Genomic DNA, 21,338 nt, shown 5'->3' on the forward strand with positions numbered 1-21,338 from the left:
TGCTCTACTGACACCATCCACTGCTCTACTGACACCGTCCACTGCCCTACTGACACCGTCCACTGCTCTACTGACACCGTCCACTGCTCTACTGACACCGTCCACGGCTCTACTGACACCATCCACTGCTCTACTGACACCGTCCACTGCTCTACTGACACCGTCCACTGCCCTACTTACACCGTCCACTGCTCTACTGACACCGTCCACTACCCTACTGACCAGTGGCGGCCGGCCGATAGGGGGCGCAGGGGCGCCGCCCCCCTCCCCCCAAAAAAAAGAAAAAAAAAGATTAAAAAAAAAGATAAAAAAAAATCAATTTTTTGCCCACTAGGGGCGCCGGACTCATTGGTGGCTATGGGGGGGTGGGGTTTTCCACCCGGCAGAGGCGCCGATTGGCGGCCTTCTGGGGTGTAACCAGGGCGCAGAGCACTGCGCTACAACACCCCCCTTTTGTGATGTCCTGGATCATGATTGGTCCAGACTCCAGCCTGGACCAATCATGATTCAGGACATCATTGCTGGGGGCAATGCGGTCACCTTCCGGCCGTCAGATGGTCAGAGCGGGCTCCGGGATGGCACGCATCGGAGGAAGAAGAGAAGAGGACTTCTTGTCTCCACTCCACTCTCCAGAGAGTCCCGACTGGCCGACTCCCGAGAGCAGCAGCATGCCAGGCAGCAGTGACAGGTAAGTGCCTCAGTCAGACAGACTCAGTGTGGTGCCTCTCTGTCCTGTCTGTGTGCCTGTGTGTGTGTGCAGACAATGCAGATTGCAGAGTGAGAGGAAACACACAGGCAGCGACAGTGCAGCTCTCGGGGGAGGTCTCACTCTGTGTGTTTTGCAAGAAGCACATGTGGAGTGATGAGAGAAGAAGCTGCTTACCATTCAGGCAGGATGTGCTTTCATAAAGGCAGGCAGGAGAGGGCAGTGCTCATCCCTGCTGCCATTCATCCTATTCCATCCCATCTGCCACCCATGCCATCTGCCACCCATGCCATCTGCCACTCATCCCATCTGCCACCCATGCCATCTGCCACCCATGCCATCTGCCACTCATCCCATCTGCCACCCATGCCATCTGCCACCCATGCCATCTGCCACTCATCCCATCTGCCACCCATCCCATCCGTGCTTCCACTCATCCCACCCCATCCCATCCCTGCTTCCACTCATCCCACCCCATCCCATCCATGCTGCCACTCATTCCATCTGCCACCCATCCCATCCCTGCTGCCACTCATCCCACCCCATCCCATCCCTGCTTCCACTCATCCCACCCGTGCTGCCACTCATCCCATCTGCCACCCATCCCATCCCTGCTGCCACTCATCCCATCTGCCACCCATCCCATCCCTGCTTCCACTCATCCCACCCCATCCCATCCCTGCTTCCACTCATCCCACCCCATCCCATCCGTGCTGCCACCCATCCCATCCCTGCTGCCACTCATCCCATCTGCCACCCATCCCATCCCTGCTTCCACTCATCCCACCCCATCCCATCCCTGTTGCCACTCATCCCACCCCATCCCATCCCTGCTTCCACTCATCCCACCCCATCCCATCCCTGCTTCCACTCATCCCACCCCATCCCATCCCTGCTGCCACTCATCCCACCCCATCCCATCCTTGCTTCTACTCATCCCACCCCATCCCATCCCTGCTGCCACTCATCCCACCCTATCCCATCCCTGCTTCCACTCATCCCACCCCCTCCCCCCCACGTCTGCCACTCATCCCATCACCGCTGCCACCCATCCCTTCCACCACCACCGCTGCCACCAATCCCAACTATCCTCTAGCATGTACTGTAAGTACTATATATATATATACACATCACTTACCAATGTACCAAGAGCTACCTTGCTGAATTGCATGCATTATATCTAGCTGGGTGTCTTTGTACAGTATATGCCAACCAACAGTATCTGCTCACTTGTCTCTCTTTAGCACAAATGCAGACCAATCCATCTGTAATTTCTGTCTTCCTGTCATTTCACTGTCAAAAGGTGACTACCTAAACTTATGGACCTCCCCAGCATCTGTCCTCCTATCTACAGTACAGTGCTCCTATCTAAAATACCTGTCTTCAGTACATGTCTTATCTACAATGCCTGTCCTCAGTATCTGTCCTCTTATGTAGAGTACCTGCCCTGTCTATATTACCAATCACCTCCAGTTATCTGTCCTCCTATGCAAAGTACCTGTCCTGCGTAAAATACCCATCACCAGTATCTGTCCTTCTATGTAGAGCACCTGTCCTGTCTATAATACCCATCATCAGTATCTGTTCTTCTATGAAGTGTACCTGCCCCCCTGTGTGCACCCTTCTGGGGGAGATCACAAGTCTAAGATTATAGCGGAACCTGCAGAGAGAACCACACTGGTCTCTGTACATTGAAAGGGGGCACACTGGTCACTCTGCAATGAAAGGGGCACGCTGGTCTCTGTGCATTGAAAGGGGGCACGCGGGCATCTCTGCATTAAAAGGGGGCACGCTGGTCACTGTGCATTGAAAGGGGGCACGATGATCTCTGCATTGAAGGGGGCACACTGGTCTCTCTGCATTGAAAGGGGGCACGCTATACCTTAATTACTGAAGGCCCCTTTCACACTTTTGTGACCTCAAAGTTACGCAATTTTTTACAGGGTTTTTTGCTGCAAAGCAATGCCTATTACATTTTTCTGTTTGCGCCCCCCCAAAAATTTTGAGCACCACCGTCCACTGCTCTACTGACACCATCCACTGCCCTACTGACACCGTCCACTGCTCTACTGACACCGTCCACTGCCCTACTGACACCATCCACTGCCCTACTGACATCGGCCACTGCCCTACTGACACCGTTCACTGCTCTACTGACACCATCCACTGCCCTTACTGACACCATCCACTGCCCTACTGACACTGTCCACTGCCCTACTGACACTGTCCACTGCCCTTACTGACACCATCCACTGTCCTTACTGATACCATCCACTGTGCGTTTTAGCTTTGGGGTGCACATCCTAATGCAATAGGGTGCATAAAACTATGGAGTATCTGGTGTTAGAAAGTCCATCCTAGGACAGGAATTTCGGGGGTGCATCTGGGGGATGGGGGAGGGAAGTGTATGGAAGGCCAGAGCAGGTGCCAACAAATGAACGGGGCACTGGATTGGGTGAAGCTCCAACATTCATTTACTTCTAATCTCTATATTTCAATTAGGTTCCAATGCTACAATGTTACAGTAAAGTGAGTGCTGGAAATGTGCTAACAGGTTCTCTTTATCTTCCAGGTTGGTACAGAGGATCATCAATCAAGAACCCCAACATAAAGGTAATGAAGCCTGTACTAAACCAGATGCCTAAAGGAGTACCCCTCACATTGTAAAATGCTGCGCAAACTGTTGGCGCTATATAAATCCTATATAATAATAATAATAATAATAAGTAAAAACAATGAAGAAATCCACAAGCCTGGCGTTAATGGCTCTCAGGGTGTCCCCATGGCGCTCATTGCCAGATACATGTGCAGCAATTTCAATATAATCCATATGTTCAGCTGCTGCTCCTCTTCCGCATGGAAAAGCTGAAATTGAATCAAGCTATAAATGAAAAAAATGGAGCCATAATTCTGCTCTGCTCCTACATGAAGCTCGCTACTGTGGGGGAACACACAAGCACATCTTATGGGGGTGTCAAGAGTGATGTTTGTGTCATTTCCAATTACAGACATAGGAGGGACGGCTGATCATTGCTTGCATTTAGTAGCTTTATAATCCCGTTCTGATTTTTAAGTGAGCGGGGTTCTTCTTTAACTATTCTCCTTGTCCTTGTCCTGTGCTCCCCAACACCCCTGCTGTGTTACCTAAAACCAGTACAGCCACTTTAACTGGATCCAATAAGAAAAAAGCTCTGGTGTTATTGATGTCAGCAGCAGAGGGTTGTGCCGGGATCAGGGCCGGTGCTACCACTAGGCAAACAAGGCAGCCGCCTATTGCGCACTGCTGCCTAGGGTGCAGCCATGGCCAGGGGGGTGTAGGGGGGGTCTATGGGAACCCTGATGTAAGGGGGGAGGGGCTTTGGGATCCTAATGTAAGGGAAGACTTGGGGCATCCTAATGAAAGTGGGGTCTCTGTTGTAAGGGTGAACTCTGGGGACCCTGATGTAAGGGTGAACTCTGGAGACCCTGATGTAAGGGTAAACTCTAGGGACCCTGATGTAAGGGTAAACTCTAGAGATCCTGATGTAAGGGTAAACTCTGGAGACCCTGATGTAAGGGTGAACTCTGGAGACCCTGATGTAAGGGTGAACTCTGGGGGGCCTGATGTAAGGGTAAACTCTGGAGACCCTGATGTAAGGGTAAACTCTGGAGACCCTGATGTAAGAGTGAACTCTGGAGACCCTGATGTAAGGGTGAACTCTGGAGACCCTGTTGTAAGGGTGAACTCTGGGGACCCTGTTGTAATGGTGAACTCCCGGGACCCTGATGTAAGGGTGAACTCTGGAGACCCTGATGTAAGGAGAGGGGCTCTTGGCACCCTGATGTAAGGTGGGGAAAACTCTGGGGACCCTGGAGAGGGGTGCAAAACGGGCAGGTTCTGTCATCTATGCTGCGGAAGGACTTTGTCCCATCACTGCTCACAGTTCTGTATATGAAGTACCATGGTGGAAATATAAAATTTGGGGATTGCAATAATAAATTTAATCAGGCAAATTGCTATGACAAGTAGAACATATACCAGCCAATCAGAGGCCAGCTCTCAGCAGTTCCTGACAGGATTCTGATTGGTTGTTGTGGGTGTCTGCACTCTGTCCTGGATCTGTCTGTGGTGCTGAGCGGCCAGCCAGGGCTTCCCGCAGCTGCTCAGGAATCTAGCAGTATACAGTATATACATGTTATGTTCCATAAGGATGTATATATTTACTCTAATATGTGTGTGTGCAGCATATTGCACCTCTGCAGCATATTTCATATTTTCATTGGTCTATAATGTGAACTGTAACATAGATGTGTGCCATGTCCTCAGATCTCTCATGCCCTCCCTGATACCCCTCACCCACCCCCACTCCAGCTCCTCATTATCAATCAGTCATTGCCTGGATGGTGCCCCCTGGTATGTAGTAGTGGCGTGCACTGAGGCGTGAGTCACCAGGCCACACCCCCTTCCAGCTGTATATTTGCATATGTAATTGTATGGCTGTTCCCAGTTCAGTAGAGCTGCTGATGGCTGCAGTTCTATAATAAGGAGGCGGAGAGGGTCCCCGCAGAGCGCACTGCGACTGGATCAGATCAGTGATGGCAGTTGTGTGTTATAGAATAACATAAAATGTATCTATAAAAAATAAACATACATTTTTTTATGTTTATTTTTTATAGAAACATTGTATTTTATTTTTATTTGTTTTTTATTATAGATACATTATATTTTATTTATATTTATAAAGATACATTGTATTTTATTTTATCTTTCTAAATAAACATAAAATAAAAAACAATGTATCTATAATAAAAAAATAAGAATAAAATACAATGTATCCTTATAAATAAACATAGCATAAAATACAATGTATCTTTATAAATAAACATAAAATAAAATACAATGTATCTATACAAATAAACAAAATAAAATACAATGTATCTATAAAAAATAAACATAAAATAAAATACAATGTATCTATAGTTCTGTAAAATGTCAGATCTCTATTGTTTAATATACCAATTAATGTGAAACATGGGTGGGGGGGGGGGGGGGTTCCTCCAAAAAACAGGTGGTTGAGACACAGTTTTACCACCCCCGGACTGCCCACACAGAGATGCAGCAACTTTAGCTGAGCCCGTGCGGCAGTGGTGATGCGCTACTTCATGGCGTGGGTGGTAATAGTGCTGAATAGGACCCATTCAGTGATGGTTGCAGTTCTATAATACGGAGGCGGAGAGGGTCCCAGCAGAGCTCACTGCGACCGGATCAGATCAGGGATGGCACATGTGTGTTATAGAATTAAAAAAAAAAACAATGTATCTATAAAAAAATAAACATACATTGTATTTTATTTTACGTTTATTTTTTTTATAGACACATTGTATTTTATTTGTATTTATTTATTGTTATTATAGATACATTGTATTTTATTTTATGTTTATGTATAAAGATACATTGTGTTTTAGTTTATCTTTCTAAATAAAGATAAAATAAAATACAATGTATCTATAATAAAAAATAAATAAGAATAAAATACAATGTATCTTTATAAATAAACATAGAATAAAATACAATGTATCTATAAAATTAAACATAACATTAATTACAATGTATCTATAAAAAATAAAGATAAAATAAAATATAATGTATCTATAATAAAAAAATAAATAAGAATAAAATACAATGTATCTATACAAAAAAATAAATAAAATAAAATACAATGTATCTTTATAAATAAACATAGGATAAAATACAATGTATCTATAAAATTAAACATAACATTAAATACAATGTATCTATAAAAAAAATAAAGATAAAATAAAATACAATGTATCTATAGTTCAGGAAAATGTCTGATCTCCATTGTTTAATATACCAATTACCCCCCCCCCCCACCCCCCTCCTAACTACCCACACAGAGATGCAGCAACTTTAGCTGAGCCTGTGTGACAGTGGTGATGCGCTACTTCATGGCATGGGTGGTAATAGTGCTGAATGGGACCCATTGAGTGATGGTTGCAATTCTAAAAAAAAAGGAGGCGGAGAGGGCCCCCACAGAGCGCACTGAGACCGGATCAGATCAGGGATGGCAAATGTGTGTTATAGAATGAAAAAAAAAAATACAATGTATCTACAAAAAATAAACATACATTGTATTTTATTATACATTTATTTTTTTATAGATACAATGTATTTTACTTTTTTTTATTATAGATACATTGTATTTTATTTTATGTTTATTTATAAAGATACATTGTATTTTATTTTATCTTTCTAAATCAACATAAAATAAAATACAGTGTATCTATAATAAAAATAAATAAGAATAAAATACAATCTATAGAAATAAACATAAAATAAAATACAATGTATCTATAAACATAAAATAAAATACAATGTATCTATAAAAAATAAGCATAAAATAAAATACAATGTATCTATAAAAAATAAACATAAAATAAAATACAATGAGTCTAGCTTGGAGTTAGTTTTGGAGAAGTTAGCAGCTCTAGTCCAAACTCTTAGTGAATTAGGCCCAATGTATCTATTGTTCAGGAAAATGTCAGATCTCTATTGTTTAATATACCAACTAATGTGAAATATGGGCAGGTTGTGGTCCAAAAACAGGCGGTTGAGACACAGTTTTAACCCCCCCCCCCTTCCTGACAGCCCACAAAGAGATGCAGCAACTTTAGCTAAGCCCGTGGGGCAGTGGTGATGCGCTACTTCATGGCATGGGTGGTAATAGTGCTGAATGGGACCCATTCCAGTGATGGTTGCAGTTCTATAATAAGGAGGCGGAGAGGGTCCCCGCAGAGCGGATCAGATCAGGGATGGCACATGTGTGTTATAGAATGAAAAAAAAATACAATGTATCTACAAAAAATAAACATACATTGTATTTTATTCTACATTTATTTTTTATAGATACAATTTATTTTATTTATTTTTTTTGTTTATAGATACATTGTATTTTATTTTATGTTTATTTATAAAGATACATTGTATTTTATTTTATGTTTATTTATAAGATACATTGTATTTTATTTTATCTTTCTAAATCAACATAAAATAAAATACAATGTAGCTATAATTAAAAATAAATAAGAATAAAAACAATGTATCTATAAAAATAAACATAAAATAAAATACAATGTATCTATAAAAAATAAACATAAAATAAAATACAATGTATCTATAGTTCAGGAAAATGTCAGATCTCTATTGTTTAATATACCAACTAATGTGAAATATGGGCAGGTTGTGGTCCAAAAACAGGTGGTTGAGACACAGTTTTACCCCCCCCCCTCCTGACAACCCACACAGAGATGCAGCAACTTTAGCTGAGCCCGTGGGGCAGTGGTGGTTCGCTACTTCATGGCATGGGTGGTAATGGTGCTGAATGGGACCCGTTCCAATGATGGTTGCAGTTCTATAATAAGGAGGTAGAGCGGATCAGATCAGGGATGGCGCATGTGTCATGTTGTGCGTCTGTCTGTTGCTGTGTCAGTCCTTCCCCCTCTCCCTCCACTCTTACACTTCATGTGCATCTCATTTACATAAAATAGAATGAATTTAATTTCACACAGGAACCTTCTGATTGGTCAAGTCCACCAGGTTTGAAGAAAACCTTCTCAACTGGGGTGCATCGCAGTAAACGCACACATTACTGCACCCACGTGTTAATCCATGTTCGATTGGTTAGTGCATTGTGGTGCGCTGCATTGCCAAAAACAATATAACTCTTCAGGTTCTCAACGGGTGCTTAAAAACTGAGGTCTGGTCCAGGCAGGGGCGAGACAAGGGGTGGGCAGGAGAGGCGGCTGCCCGGGGCAGTGTGGTATCATTGGAAGGAAAAGAGGAAAGATCCCTGGTGCCGCACATCTATGGAGTCCTATGGTGGTGTGTGAGACAGAGAGACAACCTCAGCCTGGGCTCCCACGAGGCCACCCCCTCTCCCCCAATGCGTTTCACTCCACCCCCTGGAGTTTAGTGGGGTGAAGGGGGGGCACTGCGCGGAGATTGGGGGAAGGAAATTTGTGTTGTAGGGGCAATTTGGGGGGGGGTGAGTATTGTTCTAGGAGGGGGAATTTGGGGGGTAAGTGTGCTCAGAGTGGTGAATTAGGGGGTTTTGTGTTGGGAGGAGGGACAGGGGGAGGAAGATGTGTGCTAGGTGGTGGGATGCGGGGGGAATTTGTGCTGGGAGGGGGGATTTGAAGTGGGGGGGAGGAGAAGATGTTTTTTATAGATACATCGTATTTTATTGTATATTGCATTTTTATACATACATTGTATTTTATTTTATTTTCACTTTTAAAGTTACAAAAAAGTTACATTGTAGTTATGGATCTTTTAGAGATATATTGTATTTTTTATAGATGCATTGTATTTTTTAAGATACATTGTATTTTATTTTGTTTATTTTTTTAGAGATACATTGTATTTTATTTTATATTTATTTTTAGATGTATATTTTATTTTATTTTTAGAGATACATTTTATTTTGATAGATACATTGTATTTTATTTTATGTTTATAGATACATTTTATTTTTATTTTTTTAGAGATACATTGTATTTTACTATTATAGATATATTGGTTTTTTTTTGTTTTGTTTTTTTATAGATACATTGGGGTTGATTTACTAAAACTAGAGGGAACAAAATCTGGTGCAGCTGTGCATGGTAGCCAATCAGCTTCTAACTCCAGCGTGTTCAATTAAGCTTTGACAAAGAAACCAGGAAGCTGATTGGTTTCTATGCATATTTTATATTTGTTTTTAGAGATATATTTTGTTTTATTTTCAGACATAAATTTTATTTTAGTTTTAGAGATACATTGTATTTTAGTTTATATTTATCTTTATGGATACATTTTATTTTATTTTTAGAGATACATGGTATTTTATTTTTAGAGATACATTGTATTTTATTTTATATTTATCTTTATAGATACATTTTATTTTACTTTTAGAGATACATTGTTTTTTTATTGTATTTTATTTTTTATAGATACATTGTAGTTTATTAATTTTATTTTTAGAGATACATTTAATTTTATTTTATAGATACACTGTATTTATTTTATATTTATTTTTAGAGATTTTTTTAAAGGCAGTTATAGGTGAAGGAGGACAGTTATGGGGTAAAGGAGGCAGTTGAAGGTGAAGAAGGACAGTTATGGGGTAAAGGAGGCAGTTGGGGTGAAGGAGGACAGTTATGGGATAAAGAAGGCAGTTGGGGGTGAAGGAGGACAGTTATGGGGTATAGGAAGCAGTTGGGGGTGAAGGAGGACAGTTATGGGGTAAAGGAAGCAGTTGGGGGTGAAGGGGGACAGGTATGGGGTAAAGGAGGCAGTTGGGGGTGAAGGGGGACAGTTATGGGGTAAAGGAGGCAGTTGTGGGTGAAGGAGGACAGTTATGGGGTAAAGGAGACAGTTGGGAGTGAAGGGGGACAGTTATGGCATAAAGGAGGCAGTTGTGGGTGAAGGAGGACAGTTATGGGGTATAGGAGGCAGTTGGGGGTGAAGGAGCACAGTTATGGGGTAAAGGAAGCAGTTGGGGGTGAAGGGGGACAGTTATGGAGTAAAGGAAGCAGTTGGGGGTGAAGGAGGACAGTTATGGGGTAAAGGAGGCAGTTGGGGGTGAAGGAGGACAGTTATGGGGCAAAGGAAGCAGTTGTGGGTGAAAGGGGACAGTTATGGGGTAAAAGAGGCAGTTGGGGGTGAAGAGGGACAGTTATGGGGTATCGGAGGCAGTTGGGGTGAAGGACGACAGTTATGGGGTAAAGGAGGCAGTTGGGGATGCAGGAGGACAGTTATGGGGTAAAGGAAGCAGTTGGGGGTGAAGGGGGACAGTTGTGGGGTAAAGGAGGCAGTTGGGGGTGAAGGGGGACAGTTATGGGGTATAGGAGGCAGTTGGGGGTGAAGGGGGACAGTTTGGGGTAAAGGAAGCAGTTGGGAGGTGAAGGGGGACAGTTATGGGGTAAAGGAAGCAGTTGGGGGGTGAAGGGGGACAGTTATGGGGTAAAGGAGGCAGTTGGGGGTGAAGGAGGACAGTTATGGGGTAAAGGAGGCAGTTGGGGGCGAAGGGGGACAGTTATGGGGTAAAGGAAGCAGTTGGGGGTGAAGGGGGACAGGTATGGGGTAAAGGAAGCAGTTGGGGGGTGAAGGGGGACAGTTATGGGGTAAAGGAGGCAGTTGGGTGTGAAGGAGGACAGTTATGGGGCAAAGGAAGCAGTTGGGGTGAAGGGGGACAGTTATGGGGTAAAGGAGGCAGTTGGGGGTGAAGGGGGATAGTTATGGGGTATAGGAGGCAGTTGGGGTGAAGGACGACAGTTATGGCATAAAGGAGGCAGTTGTGGGTGAAGGAGGACAGTTATGGGGTATAGGAGGCAGTTGGGGGTGAAGGAGCACAGTTATGGGGTAAAGGAAGCAGTAGGGGGTGAAGGAGGACAGTTATGGGGTAAAGGAGGCAGTTGGGGGTGAAGGAGGACAGTTATGGGGTAAAGGAGGCAGTTGGGGGGTGAAGGGGGACAGGTATGGGGTAAAGGAGGCAGTTGGGGGTGAAGGGGGACAGTTATGGGGTAAAGGAGGAAGTTTGGGGTGAAGGGGGACAGGTATGGGGTAAAGGAGGCAGTTGGGGGTGAAGGAGGACAGGTATGGGGTAAATGAGGCAGTTGGGGGTGAAGGAGGACAGGTATGGGGTAAAGGAGTGTAGGTGGACCTGAGGCTGTTTGGAGTTCTGCTGATTTCCCGGTTCCTGGGGTTCAGCTGAACCCGATGATCTCAGAGGTGATGAAGGCCGCGGTGGTGATCAATACTCTTCTCATTACCGGTATTGATCGCTCGTCAGCGCAGATTATGTGGGTTCGTCCATTTCTTCTCCTTATTGCACTCTGATAACCGCCCCCCCCCCCCTCGCCATCCTGGTATAAATACTTGGTGTGCGATGAGGGGGGGGGTCAGCTGACCTCCAGCAACACGTCCTGCCGCTGGCGGGAAGAGGGACGGCAGCGCAGATGTACTGAGTGTCCTTCTGTCATCTCACTGTCTCATTTACTTCTCTCCATTCACTGCCGGAGTCTGTCTGCGCATTGATGTCACATTCACCCTCTGAATTCACCGACCTCCAATGACCTTGGGCTCGGCGAATCACAGCGGATGGATGATGATGATTATGAGGAGGAGGAGGGGGATAATGATAATGATTATGATGATGAGTAGAATAGATGAGGAATATGATGATGAATTATGATCTGTAACAATGTTCAGTCTGGTAGAGATCCCTTCAGTCTGTTACAATGTAACACTATAAACATCGGGGGGACATCCCCATCCACAGACCTTCCTTTATCCAGATACACCACATCCACAGACCTACCTTTATCCAGATACACCACATCCACAGACCTTCCTTTATCCAGATACACCACATCCACAGACCTTCCTTTATCCAGATACACCCCATCCACAGGCCTTCCTTTATCCAGATACACCACATCCACAGACCTTCCTTTATCCAGATACACCACATCCACAGACCTACCTTTATCCAGATACACCACATCCACAGACCTTCCTTTATCCAGATACACCACATCCACAGACCTACCTTTATCCAGATACACCCCATCCACAGGCCTTCCTTTATCCAGATACACCACATCCACAGACCTACCTTTATCCAGATACACCACATCCACAGACCTTCCTTTATCCAGATACACCACATCCACAGACCTACCTTTATCCAGATACACCACATCCACAGACCTTCCTTTATCCAGATACACCACATCCACAGACCTTCCTTTATCCAGATACACCACATCCACAGACCTACCTTTATCCAGATACACCACATCCACAGACCTACCTTTATCCAGATACACCACATCCACAGACCTTCCTTTATCAAGATACACCACATCCACAGACCTACCTTTATCCAGATACACCACATCCACAGACCTTCCTTTATCCAGATACACCACATCCACAGACCTACCTTTATCCAGATACACCACATCCACAGGCCTTCCTTTATCCAGATACACCACATCTACAGGCCTTCCTTTATCCAGATACACCACATCCATAGACCTTCCTTTATCCAGATACACCACATCCACAGGCCTTCCTTTATCCAGATACACCAGATCCACAGGCCTTCCTTTATCCAGATACACCACATCCATAGACCTTCCTTTATCCAGATACACCACAGCCACTGGCCTTCCTTTATCCAGATACACCACATTCACAGGCTTTCCTTTATCCAGATACACCACAGCCACAGGCCTTCCTTTATCCAGATACACCACATCCACAGGCCTTCCTTTATCCAGATACACCACATCCACAGGCCTTCCTTTATCCAGATACACCACATCCATAGACCTTCCTTTATCCAGATATACCACATCCACAGACCTTCCTTTATCCAGATACACCACATCCACAGGCCTTCCTTTATCCAGATACACCACATCAACAGGCCTTCCCTTATCCAGATACACCGCATCCACTGGCCTTCCTTTAACTAGATACACTCCATCCACAGACCTTCCTTTATCCAGATACACCACATCCACAGACCTTCCTTTATCTAGATACACCACATCCACAGGCCTTCCTTTATCCAGATACACCACATCCACAGACCTTCCTTTATCCAGATACACCACAGCCACAGACCTTCCTTTATCCAGATACACCACAGCCACAGGCCTTCCTTTATCCAGATACACCACAGCCACAGGCCTTCCTTTATCCAGATACACCACATCCACAGGCCTTCCTTTATCCAGATACACCACATCCACAGGCCTTCCTTTATCCAGATACACCACATCCACAGGCCTTCCTTTATCCAGATACACCACAGCCACAGGCCTTCCTTTATCCAGATACACCACATCCACAGGCCTTCCTTTATCCAGATACACCACATCCACAGACCTTCCTTTACCCAGATACACCACATCCAAAGGCCTTGCTTTATACAAATACACCACATCCACAGGTCTTCCTTTATCCAGATACACCACATCCACAGGCCTTCCTTTATCCAGATACACCACATCCATAGACCTTCCTTTATCCAGATACACCACATCCATAGACCTTCCTTTATCCAGATACACCACATCCACAGACCTTCCTTTATCCAGATACACCACATCCACAGGCCTTCCTTTATCCAGATATACCACATCCATAGACCTTCCTTTATCCAGATACACCACATCCACAGACCTTCCTTTATCCAGATACACCACATCCACAGGCCTTCCTTTATCCAGATACACCACATCCATAGACCTTCCTTTACCCAGATACACCACATCCACAGGCCTTCCTTTATCCAGATACACCACATCCACAGGCCTTCCTTTATCCAGATACACCACATCCATAGACCTTCCTTTATCCAGATACACCACATCCACAGACCTTCCTTTATCCAGATACACCACATCCACAGGCCTTCCTTTATCCAGATATACCACATCCACAAACCTTCCTTTATCCAGATACACCACATCCACAGGCCTTCCTTTATTCAGATATACCACATCCATAGACCTTCCTTTATCCAGATACACCACATCCACAGACCTTCCTTTATCCAGATACACCACATCCACAGGCCTTCCTTTATCCAGATACACCACATCCACAGGCCTTCCTTTATCCAGATACACCAGATCCACAGGCCTTCCTTTATCCAGATACACCAGATCCACAGGCCTTCCTTTATCCAGATACACCACAGCCACAGGCCTTCCTTTATCCAGATACACCACATCCACAGGCTTTCCTTTATCCAGATACACCACAGCCACAGGCCTTCCTTTATCCAGATACACCACATCCACAGACCTTCCTTTATCCAGATACACCACATCCACAGGCCTTCCTTTATCCAGATACACCACATCCACAGGCCTTCCTTTATCCAGATACACCACATCCATAGACCTTCCTTTATCCAGATACACCACATCCACAGACCTTCCTTCATCCAGATACACCACATCCACAGGCCTATCTTCATCCAGATATACCACATCCACAGGCCTTCCTTTATCCAGATACACCACATCTACAGGCCTTCCTTTTATCTAGATGGCAGCTCACTTCATCATAGAAGGTTAATAGATTGGTTTGGCAAGAACGATTTTTCATGAATCCATGCTGATTACTACTAATAATACCGTTTTCATTACTAAAGTCTTGTATGTGGTCCCTTATCATCCCCAACAATATCTTGCAGACTATTGATGTTAGGCTGACCGGCCTATAGTTACCCCGGGATATATCTCGGCCCTTTTTTTAAATATTGGTACCATGTTGGCTTTTTTCTAATCAGCTGGCACCAGTGCCATCTTAAGAGCATTATAGGCCCCCGGGCAATGCAGTGCACTGGGGCCCCGCCTACACAATCACCCACGAGAATTAAAGTGCAAATTGTCGATAATGCGATATTTATTGGTACAGCAGTGCCAGGCTAATGACAGCTTCCAAGTTCGGTGGCTGGGTCCGGTTAACACACACACCCGACTGTCCTGTGTGTTCCTGTTCCCTTGAAGGCGGACAGGCATTCCTGCAATTGTTGGCTCCCCCCTCCACGGCCCAAGTGGCCTGAAAGCGCTTGCCATCTACTAAGTTTGGGGGCTTGATTTACACGGGAATCGAGACTATTGCTTGGCTGAGGGAGGGGACAAGCAGGCTCCACCCACAGAAAACTACAGGAGGGGCAGACACCAGACCAGACCAGTCCTCCTGCACAAGGGGGGACAGCAAAGCTGTGGGAGGGGCAAGCAGGCTCTACCCACTACAGGCTCCCTGCAGAAAATGAAAGAAGGGGGCAGAGACAAGACCAGTCACCCTGCACAAGGAGAAACAGCAGAGCTGTGGGAGGGGGCAAGCAGGCTCCACCCACTAAATGCTGCCTGCAGAAATTTACAGGAGGGGGTGGAGACAAGACCAGTCACCCTGCACAAGGAGAAAAAGCAGAGCTGTGGGAGGCGGCAAGCAGGCTCCACCCACTACATGCTGCCTCCAGGAAACTACAGGAGGGGGCAGAGACAAGACCAGTCCTCCTGCACAAGAAGAGAGATCAGAGCTGTGGGAGGGGGCAAGCAGGCTCTGGAGGGGCGGAGACAAGACCATTACCCCCTCACAAGGAGAGAGAGCAGCAGTAAGCGGTCTTTATTACAGGAAGTCTCACACTGGATTACTGCAAAGATCTGGAAGGAATACACAAAGATCACCGAGATACAAGAAGAAGTCACATGATGAATGGATTTTGATGGTATTTACTAATCCCGGAGTTCAGCTTTAGCTGTACAAAAAGGGAAAATTTGAACAGGGTTCCCCTTTAAGCTTTCCTTTCTTTACAGCCATACTGAACAGCATTGCCCGGAGCCTGGCGCTGCCTATAAACGTGGCAAACCAAGCGGAAAAACTGGCACAAGGGCGCTTCCTGGGGTGAAAAATAACCCTTCCAGCTCCTGCAGCTGCATTGATTCCTAGCTCTATAGGAGCCGCCAGCTCTCACCTCTTCTATGTATATGTATATATATATATATATATATATATATATATATATATATATATATATATATATATATATATATGAAAAAAAAAAATATATATATATATATAATATTTGTATAAGATGTGTGTGTATATATATATATATATATATATATATATATATATATTTATATATATATATAATATTTGTATAATATGTGTGTATATATATATATATATATATATATATATAGAAAATCGGTTTTAACTTTTCAGAGCCGAAAAATCGAAGGAACAGTTTGGAAAATTCTGTCGAACAAACGATAAATTGAAAGGTTAATGTGTTTCTCGCCCGACCTGTTTGCACCCGGCGTATGTGACAAAATGAACGAAAAACTGATTAATTTATGTCCATTGATCGATTTATCGTTCAAAATTCTGTCATTACATGATGGCACGATCGTCTGCTCTCCTTTTTCGAAAATGTGTTCGAACTTCCATATAGTGTATGGCCAGCATAAGGCGATTACACACCATAAGAAAATCGGGCGAACATTTTTGGTCTGTACGATTTTCGTATAGTGTGTACACAACTTTCCGCAGCCGATTCTGAATTTTCATACGAACATTCTCAAAGGGATAAACCCCCAAATTTTTCTCTTATGGTAAAAAAGCGAACGATTTTCGTTTAATGTGTTTTTGTACGATTTTTGTACAAGAAAAATCAGAAAAGAAAGAATGCACATGATCAGAAACAATAAACAAAAAAAAAAAAAAATACTTTGTCGTACGAGAATTTCCGTACAAATTTTAGTTCATCGGTTCCGATTTGCTGTGACACAACGAGGAAAATCGGATGATCGTTCGCCCGATTTTCTTATAGTGTGCACCCCACTTTACATTGTAACAAAGTGGAAGAAGATCCTGAGGAGGTTTGTAAAGGGAGCAATACCCCCAGGCTGATGATCATTACAGACCATATTTCATCATCGTCATCATCATCATCATCCCATTGTACATATCACAGCTCTGACTGGCGACTGAAAACCCCTCCCGGTATCCTGTAGCTGTCTTCATTGGGGATGAGCGAAATAATTTCCCCCAAATTTCAATTAAAATCAGATTTTGCCAAAATGTGTCAATTTCTGGTAAAAGGCACTGGACAATGGGGGAGGGGAATGAGAAAGCTTTTTTTTTTTTTTAATGGTTTTATAGGATATAATGGATATTTACCCAGTTGCCAACCACATGCGGCAGTGTGGCTCTCCTGCGCAAACCAACGTAGACCTACGTCGGCAGCTAGGGGGCGCGCTCCTGTACCCACTGGTCAGCGTGGACTCCGATTCACGGGGCAGGTGGCTGTGTTTGCAGCCTGACACCTGCGATCGCTCCCCGCTGAGAGAGAAGAGCGGTCAGATGTTGTAAACACAGCCGACCGTTCTTCTCCCTGGAATGATCACAGAGCTCCTGTGATCCTTCTATATAGGAACACAGGTCTCTATGGTCATTTCAGAAGCCCCTTCCCCATACTGTTAGAATCACTCCCCTAGGCTCACATTTAACCCTTTGATCGCCCCTGGTGTTAACCCCTTCCCTGCCAGTGTCATTAGTAGAGTGACAGTGCATATTTTTAGCACTGATTACTGTAGTAATGTCACTGGTCCCCCCCAAAAGTGTCAAAAATGTCAGTTAGGGGTCCGATCTGTCCGCCGCAATGTCGCAGTCCCGCTAAAAATCGCAGATCGCCGCCATTACTCGTTAAAAAAAAAAAACACCAAAAATGACAAAAATCTTTCCCTTTGTTAGTAAACGCGATAACTTTTGCACAAACCAATCAAAATTACGCTTTTTGCAATTTTTTTTATACCAAACATATGTAGCAGAAAACAAATTGGCTGAAAATGTTAAAAAATTTTGATTTTTAAATTTTTTTTGGGGAATTTCATATAAGAAAAAGTGAAAAATATTGTTATTTTTGCAAAATTTACGCTCTTTTTTTGTTTATAGCGCATGATCAAAAAATCGCACAGGTGATCGAATACCACCAAAAGAAAGCTCTGTTTGTGGGAAAAAAAGGACGTGAAATTCGTTTAGGTACAGCATCGCACAACCGCGCAATTGTCCATTAAAGTCTCGCAGTAAAAAATCGCAAAAAACCCCCTGGTCAGGAAGGGGGTAAAATCTTCCGGGGCTTAAGTGGTTAAGTACCAAAAGGCAGTATCTGTACTTTCCTAGAGTAGAATTTTTTTCTCCTACTTCCACTTTTACTTCACTACATTTTTTCAATGATTTCAATACTTCTACTCCGATATTTTTTTTTTGTGCTGTATAGTTACTCGTTACAATTCTAAAAATGACCACTGCCAGAACAGTAGATGGCAGGTTTCATGAAGCTCAAAAAAATGTGTATAATGTCATTTGTATTATCAGCGCATACGAAAATAAATGCTACTGTATGTATAAATAAAAGCTGCTATACCAAATCTTTTCAATAAAAAGAAAATATGAAACAAACAAATAAATGGGGGTACAGCGCTTAAAGTGAAAAGTGCATAAAAAAAACTACTAACAAAGTGGCTGTGTTAATAAAGTGCCTGCAATAGATACAGTGGGTACGGAAAGTATTCAGACCCCCTTAAATTTTTCACTCTTTGTTATATTGCAGCCATTTGCTAAAATAATTTAAGTTCATTCTTCTTCCTCATGAATGTACACATAGCACCCCATACTGACAGAAAAACACAGAATTGTTGACATTGTTGCAGATTTATTAAAAAAGAAAAACTGAAATATCACATGGCTGGGCCATTCAAGAACAGTCACGGAGTTGTTGTGAAGCCACTCCTTTGTTATTTTAGCTGTGTGCTTAGGGTCATTGTCTTGTTGGAAGGTAAACCTTCGGCCCAGTCTGAGGTCCAGAGCACTCTGGAGAAGGTTTTTGTCCAGGATATCCCTGTACTTGGCCGCATTCATCTTTCCCTCGATTGCAACCAGTCGTCCTGTCCCTGCAGCTGAAAAACACCCCCACAGCATGATGCTGCCACCACCATGCTTCACTGTTGGGACTGTATTGGACAGGTGATGAGCAGTGCCTGGTTTTCTCCACACATACCGCTTAGAATTAAGGCCAAAAAGTTCTATTTTGGTCTCATCAGACCAGAGAATCTTATTTCTCACCATCTTGGAGTCCTTCAGGTGTTTTTTAGCAAACTCCATGCGGGCTTTCATGTGTCTTACACTGAGGAGAGGCTTCCATCGGGCCACTCTGCCATAAAGCCCCGACTGGTGGAGGGCTGCAGTGATGGTTGACTTTCTACAACTTTCTCCCATCTCCTGACTGCATCTCTGGAGCTCAGCCACAGTGATCTTTGGGTTCTTCTTTACCTCTCTCACCAAGGCTCTTCTCCCCCGATAGCTCAGTTTGGCCGGACGGCCAGCTCTAGGAAGGGTTCTGGTCGTCCCAAACGTCTTCCATTTGCTCTTAGGAACCTTGAGTGCAGCAGAAATCTTTTTGTAACCTTGGCCAGATCTGTGCCTTGCCACAATTCTGTCTCTGAGCTCTTCAGGCAGTTCCTTTGACCTCATGATTCTCCTTTGCTCTGACATGCATTGTGATCTGGAAGGTCTTATATAGACAGGTGTGTGGCTTTCCTAATAAAGTCCAATCAGTATAATCAAACACAGCTGGACTCAAATGAAGGTGTAGAACCATCTCAAGGATGATCAGAAGAAATGGAAAGCACCTGAGTTAAATATATGAGTGTCGCAGCAAAGGGTCCGAATACTTAGGACCATGTGATATTTCAGTTTTTCTTTTTTAATAAATCTGCAACAATGTCAGCAATTCTGTGTTTTTCTGTCAGTATGGGGTGCTATGTGTACATTCATGAGGAAGAAGAATGAACCTAAATGATTTTAGCAAATGGCTGCAATATAACAAAGAGTGAAAAATGTAAGGGGATCTGAATACTTTCCGTACCCACTGTATATATATATCATCATTGCCCCCAGTGCCCATACTCCACACAGTATCAAAAATAAAGTGACATGTGCTAAAGCCTAAATGCAGTGCAAATTATTCCCACAATGTAAATTCATATAAAATATGACAATAAAATCACAATAAAATAAGTTATGAAATAAGTTAGGTCAGTTGCAACAAGTTGAAGTGTGTAAACCTATAACGAAAAGTCCATAAATGAATTCCAGTGTGCAAATCTAAAGTGCTTGTCACTTCACTTGTCAGATGCTTCCACCTCCTTCAGTGCTCAAGTGACCCACCAACACACTGTTATTAATGGTGGATAGCCTCTCACCTTAGAACTGGCACTGCACTGGTTCAAAAAGCCGTCTACTGTGGTATCTGTATGGGAGCCTCTCAAGCCTGGTCTACATATCTGCTGTTAAGGGGAAGAGAACCTCCCAACCAAGGAGAGTCACAAGCGTACATAGAACTTTTTTCTGGTAAGAGGCTGATTTTGCTTTTTTCACTGGAAGTTGAGAGCACAGGTTTTGCAGTTTTGTTTCACTGGAAGAGTCTATTTGGATATTATTTTGTTATTAAAATATTATATTTGCCAATTTTGATTTGATACACTTGGTTCCCATTAATTTCAATGGGGTTAGAGATCCGAACCTCTTTGATGTTCTTTAAACCCCCGCTCCTACCGAGCACAGGGTAGTTTGGTTCCTCACTTCTCATTTACAGGATACCCCCATTCCACTCCGTCTCTCCTCCCCCTTTCTTCTAGAGAAAGGTGATAGTATTCCTGCCATCCGCCATTATCTTCTCTCCCTCTGACAATATTAAATATCATTTCATAAATGGTTCTCCAAGGAAGACTACAAATAAAGCACAGTATAATGCAATCCGATTATTAAAACATATTTATTAAACAATAAGGATTATTACCCTCACGTTCCCCAAGTGCTGACATCATTCATCATTTTAATGACGAAACGCGTCACTGGATGTGTTCGCAGCTGGGTCTATAAACAAAGTAAAGATTATAGCACTTTTAGTGTAATCATCTGTATTGTTCTATATATACAGTATATATGTTTAATAAACCGATTACATGTTACGATTTTTATTTGTATTCTTCACTA

The 21,338-nt window shown here is 43.5% G+C and overlaps 1 protein-coding gene across 2 annotated transcripts in view; it reads left to right on the forward strand.

Moving 5' to 3' along the window:
• Positions 1-21,338, forward strand: part of DOCK3 (dedicator of cytokinesis 3) — a 276,655-nt gene that overhangs the window by 74,454 nt on the left and 180,863 nt on the right. For both annotated transcript variants that reach the window (XM_082265832.1, XM_082265833.1), the window contains exon 3: positions 3,279-3,319. In XM_082265832.1, the coding sequence (XP_082121958.1) occupies positions 3,279-3,319 (41 nt within the window). The remainder of the gene's footprint in view (positions 1-3,278; positions 3,320-21,338) is intronic.

The sequence above is a fragment of the Pelophylax lessonae genome, assembly GCF_965119305.1.
Source record: "Pelophylax lessonae genome assembly, chromosome: 8".
NCBI classification, from domain to species: Eukaryota; Metazoa; Chordata; class Amphibia; order Anura; family Ranidae; genus Pelophylax; species Pelophylax lessonae.